The 15,153-nt window shown below is 36.7% G+C and overlaps 1 protein-coding gene across 1 annotated transcript; it reads left to right on the top strand.

Annotated features, from left to right (window-relative positions):
* The first annotated feature begins 1,808 nt into the window (after positions 1-1,808).
* LOC108697153 (olfactory receptor 8H1) lies at positions 1,809-2,756 on the top strand. The gene has a single exon (XM_018227080.1). It carries the CDS (start codon positions 1,809-1,811, stop codon positions 2,754-2,756), a length of 948 nt encoding a protein of 315 aa, XP_018082569.1.
* Positions 2,757-15,153: the final 12,397 nt, after the last annotated feature.

The following is a 15,153-nucleotide window of genomic DNA, read 5'->3' as shown; positions in this document are numbered from 1 at the left end:
CAGATTTAAATGTAAGCTTGTTTATGTAGGGCCTCTTACTTCTTGTATCTGTTATTGGTTCCTTTGTATGTAAAGCCGAATGTTCAATGTTCAGTATATGCCCATATAACGCTGCTGAATATGTTGGTGTTTTATAAATATGTACTGATAATAATAATATGGTTATATGGCTCAGATTTGGAAAAAATAGACCAAACGTGTAACAAATAGAATTATATTTGCCAGTCATGGATTCACAGGTTTTTTTTTCTACATAAAAATAAAAAAAAATTCACTTAGACACAAAAGTCAACAAGATAAAATTGTTGTGGAGACAAAAAAGTCACCATAAGTAAAAACACCCATTGAGTTTAATGCATTTGGACAAAAAAGTTGCAGAGACAAAAAAGTTGCCACAAGAAAATGTAATTTTATGCATTTGTGTGCATTAAAAATTTTGCGAATAACATTTTTTTAGCCTATTTACTTCAATGCGTTTCACTATTTTTTGAAATTTCACAAAATTTTTTGCAGTTTCGCAAATTCTTCAACATGGACAGATTTGCTCATCACTAGTAACAAACGATATTGTATTTCTACTAGTAGAAGTAAATCTTGAGCAAATGAACTTGCTGAGTAATTATTGAAGAGGTTTCACTACTCATCCGAGCAGCTTCTTCAGTTCAACTGACTGGTACGGGAGATCCAGGGCATATAAACTCTTTATATTTCCCTTATCAGTCAGATGAACAGAAGAAGCTGCTCAGATACTGTAAGTAGTAAAACGTCTTCAATAATGGCTGGGAAACTCCAGTTGCTCTAGGTTTACTTCTACTAGTTATACCATGACCTGGATGAATGAAAACCTTCATAGACAAACTAAATGATTTTGCTGTTCCATCCATCCATGAGCACCAAGTTTTATAAACAGAATCTCCCATAAATATCCGATATTTAGTGATGGACGAATTTCTCCCATTTCGCTTCGCCGAACAATTTCCAAATTTCCTGCGAAGTGGTGAAAAATTCGCGAAACACTAATTTTGAAGTGGGCAACAATTCCGACCCTGATGACAATTCCGACCCTGGTGACAATTCTGACATTAAACAGAGAGTGAATTTTCGTGGCAATTTCACTCATTTATTTGCCAGCGGCAAAACGCGGGAATTAGCCGCAAATTCCAGCCTGGCGAATAAATTCGCCCATCACCACCGATATTATAAAATATTGGCATATTCACTAACCAACTAAAATAGAATGAAATAGAATGGAGTTAAAATGATAATGTTCTATAAACTAATAGGAATATTGTATTTCTGCCATTAAAAACAGGATCTACTGTATGTTTGTGGACTTGGAAAAGGAGAGAAATGACATCAAAGAACTACAGTATGTCAATTATCAATTCCTATGGTTGCAGCTCTATCAAAGGTTTAACACACAACTTTCAAACCACTTATTTATTTTTTTTGCACATCTTTAAACATTGTGCACATGTAACAGATTATATTCATTCTCACAAAATGTTGCCACAAACAGTATCACAATAGACTAACACTTTCTGCTTTTCATCTTCAATAAAGTTCCCATGGGTTGGAATGTTCTAAAAATCTAAATATATTCAACTGAGATATGTGACAAACTGGATAAGGCTCAGAAACAGAAGCCATGGCCGTGCCTATAACAGGATCAGTAGGGCTACTATCAAGGTCTAATAGTATAGGAAGGTAACATTTCAATGAAAAACCATTAATGGGTATAATCAATGTATACATTTATACTGTACTACTTTAGTTTGCTTTCATACACATCAAAGTAGACTTGGAGAATGGCCACAGAAATTAAAGGAAATGTTTCTGGATTCATCATCCAAGGGTTCTCTGATATTTCCGAACTCCAGATCTCTCTTTTTGTGCTAATCCTTATGATCTATCTCATCATTCTGTTGGGAAATCTCATCATATTCTTAGTCATTTCATGGAATCCTCACTTACACACCCCCATGTACATATTCTTGCAGAACCTTTCATTCATAGATATTTCTTTCACCTCAACTATTTTACCTAATTTTCTGCATATTCTTCTCACTCAACAAAATAACATTTCATTCTTGGGGTGTATGACTCAAATGTATGTTTTTGTGGCCTTGGCTAACAGTGAATATTTACTCCTGACGGCCATGTCATATGATCGTTATGTTGCCATCTGTGATCCCCTTCATTACATTACCCGAATGAGCCGGAAACATTGTGCTTGGCTTATAACTGCCACATTCACTGTTGGTTTTGTTGACCCTTTTATCATAGTTGTCCTTATATCTAAACTGTCATATTGTGCTTCCCATCTTATTAACCATTTTTTCTGTGATGTCACACCATTGCTAAAACTTTCCTGCAGCAGCACTTTTAGTGTCGAACTTTCAATGTACATTGAATGGACATTACATACTTTCAATTCCTTCCTCCTTACTCTGACCTCATACATATTTATCATCTCTTCTATTCTGAAAATCCAATCCTCAGAGGGACAACAAAAAGCATTTTCTACGTGTGCTTCTCACCTGACCTGTGTTATAACCCTTTATGTGACAATTATTTGCTTGTATGTGAGACCCACAACAAGTCATTCCCTGGAAAGGGACAAGTATTTTTCACTGCTGTACATTGTCCTGGGCCCTGTGCTAAATCCTCTGATTTATACACTGAAAAATACAGAATTTAAATCTTCTTTTATAAGAACAAGGCAAAGAATTAAATTTATTTTACATCAGTATTAGGTAATGCCAGTGAATAAAATTTCTGAAATGAAATGTCCTCCTCACACTATTTTGTTAACTTTTTTCCTTTTTAACTTTAAATTCAGTTTAAATTAACCTTAAGAATGATGTAGACAGGGATAGTCTGAGACAATTTGGATTTATTTTTTATTATAAATTGAACACTTTTAGCTTTGCAGTTAAGAATTTCAGCAGCTATCTGGTTCGATTTACCTTGGCAACCAGGCAGAATGAATGAGAAACTGAAAGATGAAGCAGGTTTTATGTGATTATTTTTAAATAATCATTGGGTAAAGGTAAAAGAACACCTTTAGACTTTTGTATAGAAAATTAGCTAAACAGTGAGGGGGGCGGCTACCAAGTATTCTGAACGCACAATAACTGAGCTTAGTGGATCCTGATACAGATCAGAGTTAAATCGTGGGGGGAAACAAAGTGAAACTCAGTGTTGGACTGGGATGACCGTGGGCCCACGTTCCAAACTATTATTCCTCCTCTCCTCAGTAAACCTCTTTATTCTCCTTCTCTTTTATATCTACTTACTACTGTATACTTTATACTTCCATTACCTTTTTTTTTTTTACAAAGAAATAGGGAATGACTGGGAAATAGGCAAATAGTTAGAAGCAAAAGGGCCACTGACATCTGGGAGTTTTCCTGGTATCCTGGTGGGCCAGTCCGACACTAGTGAAATAAAGACTCAAGAAAAGTAGAGGGGAAAACACACAGACAATCTGACTCATACCCACTTCTGAAGAGTTTTGGTCTAACTAATCTACAGTAGAACAGGGACAACTAGGACACAAAGTGCCACCAAGAAGTTCTGTAGAGGAATTAGATAACAAATCTGTGACTCCAATAAACATTAACCTAACATATCTCAAACCTTATAGTTTAAGTTAGACGTTGCTGATATGATTGGCCAGTTTAAAGCTACTTTAAAAGAGGAAGAAGATAGTATAAAATCAGAAATCTCTTCCACACATTTTGAAGTTGCTGACAATGAAACAAATTGGTAGAGAACAATGCAGAGGCCTTGGTTGTAGTAAACACCCATCAAGCCAAAATTATATACAAACTGCAAAAGTGACTAGATAATCAGGGACAATGACCTTCTAGAACTACAGTACCAGAAAGTAGCATTTTTTGTGACACATTGGTGCACCTTTTTAATCAAATACCTTGAAAACTGTCAGGACTCTTGGGGATTTGGACTCTGGCATGTGTTTTCCTGGCACATAAACTTTCCAGTTGAGCCACAGGAGGCTCTCATAGTTGCTCCTGACCAGTCCTCCTACCTATATGTCTTCATTGTATTTTCTGTCTTCTCCCTTGTCTCCACCCATCTCATTAGTCCCATGTGTTCTCAATCGTGTAATCAGGACTCTTTATAAACCTGTCCCTGACCATTGCTCTTGGCTTGATCATCTGAGCTCCTGAGCCCAATCTAGCCTCTGACTTCCGTGACTTCTGTGATTCCTGGTTCCTGATTCTTATGTCCCCTGCCTGATTCCATGTCCACTGCCTGTTTCCCTTGCTCCTGTCCTCCTGTTCCCACCTGGTTCCAAATACCCATCTTCTGTGGATTCCCTTGTTTGACCTTTGGCCTGTTACTTGATCCTGCTTGACCGCAGCCTGTCACTGACCTTGCCTGCCTTTCGGACATAGTTAGTCTTCCACCAGCCCTGATCTTCTCAGCCCGTTGCTGGATTTCGCTCAGTTTTCTGTCTTTACCCAGGCCTGTATCTGGACTTTGCTTTTTCAGTTTGCTTTTTCAGTTTTTCCTGTTTGTTGTTGCTTACATTCTAGCCATTGAGCCTTGTTCTCTTTACCATGGCGTCTGCTGTTAATTCTGCAGTTAACGGGTGTTACAATATCTGGGTTACCCAACCTATGGGCTTCAACCTGCTGGACATTCACCAGCATTCAGACATGACACAAACCCCCTTTCACACACTAGAGACAATTCACAGAGCCCTATGATCAAGAGGTATCCCATATTAAAAGTTAAGGAACAATATTAGTTGACTCTGTTTCCAGTAAAGGAGAAGATTTTACAAACAGAGAAGAAACAAATATTCATTACAGATATGTATGCTGAAATATTGTCTTTACATAACCTATAATGTTATACGCTACAGCAATGCAAACTGGGGAAACCAAAGAAGGAAAATCACATGTACTATTATCCCCACAGGACTTAGCCATGTTCTGTATATCCTGAAAAATTGATAAACCAAATCTCAATGACTGGGCGAATTATCCCAAATACTACAGATTTCTTCTCTCTCCCAAGCAAAAACTCATGTACTGAGGTCTCCACACCTAAAAGCAAATGGAAAAAAAACATTGGATGACCCCCGTAGTGATGAGCAAATCTGCCCGATTTCCTTTGCAAGAATATTTGCTGAACCACTGGAAAATTCTCAAAAATATTAATGTCAATGGACGTTTTTTTTCACTATAACTTTTTTTGTGCAAAATACATTGAGGTCTATGGGTAGAAGAATACTCTCTATATTCTCTATAACACTTATGATATAAATTGGGAAAGGTCCTAAAGAAACCTACAGATTCTGCGTCACAGAATGGAAGAATAATGTTTCCTAACCACAGGAACATCAGACTAGCATTCAATAAAATGATTTAGCTGCATGTAATGCATCATGGTTAGATCTTCACAGTCAGGCACTATTGCATTTTGATTTTATTTATGTGTAATGGCTTATGTTACACACGGCAAATTAAAAACTTTTTATATATATATATATATATATATATATATATTTGTAGTTATTTTATTTTTCAAATGTAATTTCCTGTGTCAGAAATGACATCTCTTCCCTTCTTAAGAAAGTCATATTTTATCCAGAAACAACTTCTCAATATAAAAGCTGGGATTTGTAAAAATTGTAACAGAGTACTTTTGTTTTTAACAGAACTCCTCTTGTGCTTTTAAAAATTTAAAAACAGGTTTCCAAAGTGTAGTTTTAGGGTTTTATAGTGTTGACAAAAACCTCAGAATTGATTTTGATTCTTCAACACAAAGTTGTATAACAGTATCAGAAGTGATATGTATAGTACTTTCTGAGAGAATATTCTTGATACTGGTTATTTTCAATAGGAAATGAAGTTGTGTAGTACAGATTTACAGGTTGTGTGTCAATATTGTGTGATTTCATTCTGCATCATCATTTACTAAATTTCTGCATTTTAATTCAGGTTTTCTAATGCACCATCTAAGTTTACTGAGTAGTGATGGGTGAATCTATTCGACAGGTGTAAATTCGCAGCGAATTCCCGCGATTCGCCGCCGGCGAATATATTCGCAAAACCGCCGTGAAAATTCACCGGCGTCAGAAACAGACGCCGGGGCAGTTTCATTCATTTTCACACCAAATTCGTCCATCGCTATTACTGAGAGCTGTGGTCAAGAAGCCTGGGGAGCTCAAAAAAGTTCCACCACATACAGTATGTAGTGAAACAGTTGCCTATACAAATTTCCACAAATTTTAAGTTTTCCCTCATTTTAAAACTCAATCCAGTATATTAACTATGGTGTATGATCTCCTCTTTTTGGGGTATCACCTATTCATCAGTAAATAACCTTAAATACATGATACTGTCCAACAACTACAAAATGCATTGGAACAGGAAGAGAGATTGTGATCACCATCATTTGTTGCAGACAGGTTAGTGGTCATCAAACTTTATTTTCACTGGGTAAGAAGAGTTACAGCAATACACCCCATTTTAAGGAGAACCTAAGTACTCTAGTACCTAAGAATTCTTTAACAGACTAAGGGGCTGATTTTCTAACAATCAATTTTTTCCAAAAATCTCTAAAGATCCATGGTTTTCCTATTTTACTTAAAAGCTCTAAAATTTTGATATTTATTAAGTGTTAAAACAATGAAAAAAAAACTCTAATACAAACATTTACCTGGTAAAAGTTTCTGAGGTCCTATAAAAATCAGTGGGCACTGCGCTTATCTTATTGGATGTTTCTGACTTTTAGAAGATTTCGGATTTTTTCCACAAGGAATTTTCCACAAAACGTGATCTTTTAGCGATTTTAGAGGTATTTGTATTTTTTAGAGCATCGTTCAGTATTTTTTTTTTTATTCCTGCTTTTTAAATTCGGATTTCTAAATAAATTTTATGACATTCGTGGTTTTATACAAGGTGAGTTTAGTTGTGGTTTTACAAACCTCTAACTAAAATGTGACCTTTAATAAATGGACCTCCGCAAGAAAACTTTTGTATTTCTGGATTTCTAGTAGGGAAACCTTATTTTTTAATATGCTTTATAATTCTTTACAACTTTTTTTTTAAACAAAAAAGAAGATTCTGAGCAATCCTGCTATTGATATAACAATTATTTTGTGTAGTAGATATTTCTAAATGATTACTTGAAAAACTGGCAAAGTCCACAGTAGAATAGAAGAGGGAATGTTTTTAAAGCTTTTTTATTGTTATCTATAAATAAGTGTGGATGGTGTGCTGTCCCTCAAATGAACTTTCATTTGTCTTGACAAAGCGACTGAAATGTTGACCGAATAACAATGATTTTTTCTCCATTTATATAGTACAGGGTGCTTCATGACAATCATGACAATATATCTTATTTCATGATCCAAGGGTTTCTGATTAAGATCAACTACAGATTCTGTGATCTTGCCCCGCTCCTAAAACTTTCTTGTCGTGATACTTTCCAAACTGAGATATTAAACTATGTTGAAAGTGCACTAGTGATATTTAACTCATTTGTTCTCACTGCTGTCTCATATATCTTTAATATCTCGTCTATCCTGAAAATTAAAGAAGTTGAAGGTCAACATAAGCCTTTTCCACCTGCACCTCCCACATCACCTGTGTTATTATATTCTATTCCACAATTATATCTTTGTATATCAAGCCAATAGCGACTCATGCTCCCAAGCAGGACCATTGTTTTGCTCTTTTGTACATTGTACTAATCCCTTTACTAAATCCTTTAATTTACACATTAAAGAACAAAGAATTTCGGGCAGCTGTGAGAAAACTAAGAAGAAGCAGGTTGTCTTTTTATTCTTGATGGAAGTAATTATACGTTGTCTCTCTAATTTGTACAAAGCTAAACAAGTACATTAGGATCAAATACATACATTTCTCAGTATAATGAAAATAAATGCACAGTGGCCGCTGGATTGCCCAAATTCATGGAGGCTTAAATTTTCCTAGGACAACACCCTTTGACTTCTACATGAACTCGCAAGCTTTTAGATGTCACAATTCTATATACAGGGTGTCCTCGAGTTACATACACCCAACTTACATACAACTCCCACTTACAAACAGAGGCTATTACTGTGGTTTGCTTGACTTTTATTAACATTTAGCTTTAATAAACCACCTGCCCCAATCCCCTCTGGTGTGTGTTGTCTGCTGTAGAGCACAGAAAATAAAAATAAATACTATGTTAAGACAAACGTGTCTAAGTTGCATTCAATAAGTTAATGTATACGTTTCAATTTACATACAAATTCAACTTAAGAACAAACCTACAGACCCTATCTTGTATGTAACCTGGAGACTCAAATTTTTCCATTTCATTGCAAAAGAATCACATCACAGTAAAAAATCTAATTTAATAAATCAGTTGTTTTCAATTTTCAGGCTACAACAAACACCTGGATTTATTAGAAATAATAAAATGTATACAAAAATCACTTAAGGCTGCTGAGTATGTAACGGAATAAAGATCTAAGATGAAGTAAAATAATTGAAGGGTAAACAACTAAGGGGCAGATTTACTAAGGTTCGAGTGAATTTTCAAAGTACAAAAAGTTCAAATTTCGAAGTAATTTTTTGGATAATTCGACCATCGAATAGGATACTACAACTTCGAATTTACTTCGACTTCTATTCGAAGTAAAAATCGTTCGAATACTCGACCATTCGATGGTCGAAGTACTTCAATACTTCGCCAATTTAAACCTGCCGAAGTACTATGTTAGCCTATGGGGACCTGCCAGAGCATATTATAGTTTTTGAGTTCTTTTTTTGAGTATCGAAGGAAAATCGTTTGAATCGTACAATTCTAAGTACGATCGGAGTGCGATGAATAAAATTCTCCGACTTCGAATTTGAATGTTGGAGGATTCTATTCGATGGTCGAATTTCAAAGTATTTTCCACTTCGAAATTCGACCCTTGATAAATCTGCCCCTAAAAGTTTTCCTTATGTAGCCTTATAGGGATATAGTATGCCCTGTGCATGGTGTACCTGCATGTATGTAAACCAATGCGCATTGGGAACTACAAAGTCCCATGGAAGGACTTTAGAATATTATTATACAGCCCATCTGCAGTAAAGATTAGGCAGCACCTTGGTCCTCTCACATGGGGGATTTCAATGTGGGCAGTAGCAGAAATGTTCCAGGCTCCATTACTTAAGTGAAAATTGCTGATGATGGGCATCAGACACTGGGAGCAATCCATGGCTTTATGTGAGCAAGTTGCTAAAAAAATCATTTTAAGTCTAGAATGGCCACCCCTCCATAGTCAGTGGCCTTTTTAGGGTATCCAGTCTTAATTAAGGTCTGCCTGAACCCAATATGAATGGCCCAGCATCCTTTCATAGCTGAATATGTAGAAAAGTAGATACAGAATTTGTGACAGTATGACTGTTTTGATTAGATGGAGACACCCCTGATGGTTTAGGGCAAGACTAGACCATTGTTTGAACCTAGTCTCTATCAATTATAGCACATAATGGAGTCATATCCCAGTATAAGGAGATAGTCAGAGACACTGTAACTCCTTAATATTTGAATTGACTAGTGGTCACCAAAGCATTTTTGTTGGTCAAGTACTAGGAAAAATGTGGGCCTGGAAATCCCCCTAAGTAACTAATCTAGTTATTTATCCGGTTGACCAGGATGGAAAGAGGTTTTATTGCTATCGCAAATAGAAATGGAGAAAGGAGATAACTTTTGTCTTGTCCCCTGTGGCAATGGAAAGTGAGGGTATGACATTAACTACGGGTTGTGGGGTTATAGTATAACAGTTGGGTGAGCCACCTTAAACCAAATACCAAAGCCCATTTTAGTATAGTATTTATATGGGCAGCACTCACCTGTGAAGTACTGCACAAATGCTCCATTGCTTACACATGTCCTTTTGTCCTGGACCTCCCAAATGAAGGCATCTATGTACAACAATTGAATATTCAAAAAGCCCAGTGCTCCAAAACCCATTTTAGCTTGGTCATGTCTAGCACAACTAGGACCCTCTCGCCATGGGGCAAATTTACTTAAGGGCGAAGTGACTAACGCTGGCCAAAATTCGCCAGTGTGACATCATTTCGGGACTTCACCGATTTACTAACTGGTGCTGGCGTAAATTCGCTAGCGTCATTCCTCAGCATAGGGATTTCAGCAAAACAGAAACAGCATGATAAATGTTAGACAGAAAAACAATGTAATTTAGGGTATCCCAAAACCCAGAACTAACACCAAGGTCCCGGTAACTGCTCACACTTCCGCTTATAACAGTTGCCTTTTGCTTCGGGAGGAGACCTCCGCTACTCGGTTGTCACCAGGATTAAAGTGAGAGCACCAAGGAGAGAGTTCTGGGAAGAGAAGGAAACTGAACATATACAGGAAGGATGGGGAACAGGAAGTGTAGTTGTGGAACAGGCGGGGTCAGTACCAATCAGACAGGATCAGGAATCTGGAGCAATGTCAGGATAAACAGGCCAAGGTCAAACCAGACAGTGTGGTACAAAATCAGAAGCCAAAGGTGTAGTTGAGGTCACAGGCTGAGGTCCATCACCTCCCCACTAGACCAACAGGTACTCTCACAAGCAAATCACTGAAAATAAGTAAAAAAAACACATACAACTTAACATTTGATTTGGCAATTGTCCCACGGTTTGGTGGCAATTGGTGGCAATGTCCCAGGGTTTGGGGGATTTGAATTATTTGAATAATCAAGGGCATCGTAAAATGTTGTTTTTATTAATGAAGTAACTTTATACTTTATAAGTTCAATAACATTTTTACAAAAAAAAAAGAGAAGCTCCAGCTCTTCCAAAGTTGGATTAAAGGACTGAACTGAATTTGGTGTGGGATCTGTTTGTTTAATGGTAACTACAGTATATTAATATTCAATATATATTCACTTATAATAATAGGATTTTTCCAGTCTTTGAACAATTCTGTACTTTGGTTCTTGTTTCTTTATTTTCTTATTAAAAATAATATACTGAGTACTTTCAATAATTAATCCTGGTGGCACTATGATGAAATGTTCAACGTTGATTGTAAGCTCCCCAAGAGGTTTAGGGCCACCATAGACAGCTAAATAAAACTCTACTCATTACTAATATTCGCCAGGGAACTCACGCTTAGCAGCTTTGTGATTAAAGACTTACACATTATTACGTATAACCCTCAAGTCTATCTAAGGGATCTAATCAATGTTAAAGAAGCCGCTAGGGAAGTTCAGAAGTTGTTTGTTGTAAGGACATTCAGAGATATAGAAAATGAATGATGTAATATAATATAATTCTTATAGTAGCTCTGCAATGACCATAGTAGCCACTTAGGAAGCTCAATATCACCACTTTTGTTTATTGGTCAACCACCCAGTATTTGATACAAAGAAAATAAATGTAATATGAAATCTAATAAATACGTTGTCTGTTAACATTCAGTCTACAATATGTACGAGTATAAAAGCTTAATACATTTACATATTTGCAGCAGACTCCAGCCATCCCTGGGCCCTGAACCCTGGCGCTACTGCCACCCTGAGTGTTACAGTAGTTTATGGAGCCTACGGTGGGCTGTGTCAATTGGATCAACAGATTTGCACCATAGCAATCCTGCTTTATAAAAATTCATCTTAAACAAGCCGAGCAGACTTGTAAATTAGCCATCTAATACCACTCTTAAAAAGTTATTTATCAAAATCCGAATTTTTCTGATATTGGCAAAATTCAGACCAAATTAGAATTCACAATTTGACCTTATTTACTTCTTTTTTCTGAGTTTATTCATATGATTATTTGGGGTTCTTTTCTGAAAAGACAGAGTTTTTCAGATTTTTGCCCGAAAAGTCCAGAATAGTCTGATTTTTAGGCTAATTCCAGAGCAGACCCACAGAAACTTCCAAATATAATAGGGATCTCTCCCACTTTACTTTTATACATCCTCAGCAGGTCAGAGATGCCAGAGTTTTGGATTCTGACTTTTTGCAGCTTCTGGGTTTAATAAATCCATTCCAGGTTTTTTTTTCCACTAAAAATTTGGATTTTATAGTAAAGAAAACTAGAATTTTTCAAGTTTTTGGCATTTGAACTTTAATAAATAATCCCCATAAAATTTACCTCAACACCCAAAAGCTACTGGACATCCCATACTACTCGTACTAAAAAGAAGCTATTATATGCTTCCCAACATCTGTTTGATCAAGGGGAAAGGTGGCAGGACACCAGCCTACCTAACCAATTCTAATACCCCAAGTACTGTAATCCCTAGGGTGATATCTGCTGCATGTATGATGGATTGTTTTCTACCTAAGAAATAGTTCAGGTGTTTAGATAATTCTATGCCTCTCTATATGAATTGAGAATCAATTGCTATCTATTTCACTAACTTTCCCAAAAGTGACCAGCAATAAATGTCCTTTAATAAAAATCTCATTAAAACGAGAAAGGATGTCGCCAGGTTTTAGGTGGTGAATAGTCGACTTAGAACTGTTTCCAGGGTCAAGGTGTGATAAATCTCACATTCTAATTCAAATTTTTTTTAAATTCGAATTTGTGAGTTTTGACCCCAAAGAAAATCGAAAATTCGAATTCGAATTTACCATTTGAACCTAAAGGGAAAATTTATCAAAATGTGAGATTAGATAGTTTGTTACTTCCTTAAAGCGCCCCAAAGAGTTTGCTCACATATTGATGCAGAGTAAGCACATCCGAGCTCATGGGCGCCACCTTCTGGATCTCCGGTCTTCTTTGGGTCGTCTTCCTTTCTTTCGGCAATCTTTTGGCGGCGTGCGCATTTGCTAAAAACCGGAAGACTGCTCCAACTGTGCATGTTCCAATACTGGCTCACTTACAGAAGAAGACCTGGAGATCCAGAAGGTGGTGCCCATGAGTTCCAATGTGCTTACTCTGCACCAATATGTGAGCAAACTCACATACTATGCGGGGGAAGCAGGGAGGGGGGGTCTACCTAGAGTAGTAGGTAGGGGCTTTTCTTATTGGGGGTTAGTTTTCCTTTAAAGGTTCAAAGTTCAGTCAAGGACTTAAATACCCATCCACTTTAACAGTTCCTATATATACCCTATCCCTTTATATGTTGTGTTATCTACAGAGTCAATAAACACTTGCAGTATAAGATTAATGTGAGGGTTTCCTCTCACTACTACTACGATGTTGTACTGCAATGCTTGTTATTACTTTGTCTCTGTTTGTCATACTATTGTACTTGTTTCTATACATCAGGGATAAGGTACAAAGATTGTTTTTTTTTTCACTTACACCCTAAACAGTTGTGGTTTATTTTATCAAGTATATTAGTGCTGCCCAGCTGGAGGTACAGTATAAACTGCCCTTCAACACCAATTAAGCTGTTCACATGTTTGATGGCCAAAGTCTATTGAGCTGCTTCCTTGATCCACCATCATTAATCTCATAGGGTAAGGCTACAATGAAACCCTGGAATGGAACTTTAAATCTATGTACAAAATCTGGACTGCACTTTTTTTCAACATTCATGGATTTTTATTCCATTCAAAGAAATTTCACGAGATTGTCCTTTGCACTGATTCTTATATCTGGGTGGGAGTGGAAAAGTCTATTTTATTTGACCAAAATATTTTCAGCCTGATTTTAACTTCACATATCAATCAAATTAAAGGAATCATCTCCCCCACAATATAATCTGTTATTCAGGAACAGAGAATGAGAACTTTAAGTAGCTAAATCGTACTTGACATAAATTAAAATTTTATTTTTTTCCCCTCTAATATTTTGAGTTTTTCCCCTTAAAAAAATTGACCAGAAAAAATTTGAGGTTTAATAAATAGGCCCCTTGTAATGATGCAAAGTTTTGTCTCAAAGCTTTTGATAAGAAGTGACCCAAGCAAATGTCAAAGTCATCAATATGTTTTTGTAGCCCAAATGAGCCAACTTTGTAAATAATCTGTTACTGTTTTCCTAAGGGCATCTGTCACCTCAGTGTTCCTTAAGGTGTAGATGATGGAGTGACAGCTTTGTAGAGCAATGTGAAGAGCTTTCTATGGGCTGGAAAATACATGGAGCTAGGGCTCATGTAGGCTACATTCATGATCCTATAGAAGAGACCAACTACTATAAGGTGTGATGCACAAGTAGAGAAGGCTTTGCTTCTCCCAGTCTCAGAGTTGATGCCCAGAATGCTATGCACAATAGTTGCATATGAAGCCAAAGTTAACAAAAATGGGAGAAAGGGCAATGTAATGCTCTCTGTAAAGACCACCACTTGCAAAATCAAAGCTGGATGAGAAGGAAACAGGCACATAAGAACTTACAAATCCTATAACCCATCAACAGATCTTCTGGTTCCTATCACTGAGTAGTGCAGAGGTTTGTAGATGGTGACATATCTGTCATAAGCCATAGCAGAAAAAAGAAAATATTCAGAAAGTGTGAATGAGATGTAAAAGTATTAGGTTCCATCTTGTACCGAGTGCAGCTGGATGAGTTTAGGAAGGATGGTTGTGGTGTAGCAGATATCCAGGAATGCCAAGTTGCACATGAAGTAATACATGGGGTTATTCACTAACACCACCTCTACAATAACAGTATTTGCTATTAGATTTAGAACATATATGACAAAGAAGCTCACCAGCAAGGAGTAATGCAGTTGAGGAAGGATAAAAGAGTTATTTTTATTGAAAATCTCTTTTCATTCCATATTTCTTGAGAAAGAGCAGTATACAAGTGATGTAAGAACTGAGGGTTCTTCAGAACCAAATCTTCAGATAGTAACACAGAAAGCAGAGAATAATTGGGGTACATCATCTGCTGCAATATGCAGCTAATAAACAGACATGCCCCCTAATTATGCATTAGTTTAATGTGCTCCATAAACGAAATATGTGAAAGGAAAGCCAGACCCTGATATAAATACAACCTCATATTAATCCCTTGGTTACTGGCTCCTATTTGCTTACCCATCCTTTGTGTCACATGGTATAACCAAATCAGCTTTGGCAAAATGAGCATTATTAAGAGAAGCTCCTCAAACTTCTTGTTCCACTCAATTCTATGAGTCCCATGGTAAAAGCACATCAGTGACGGAAAAACAATCAAGTGTAACAATACAAGGACATGATATATGTGCACATTCTAACAGGTTTCA

Source organism: Xenopus laevis, chromosome 7S, assembly GCF_017654675.1.
Source record: "Xenopus laevis strain J_2021 chromosome 7S, Xenopus_laevis_v10.1, whole genome shotgun sequence".
Lineage (NCBI taxonomy): Eukaryota > Metazoa > Chordata > Amphibia > Anura > Pipidae > Xenopus > Xenopus laevis.
The sequence above is the reverse complement of the archived record's forward strand: the minus strand, read 5'-3'. Positions and strand labels throughout refer to the sequence as shown.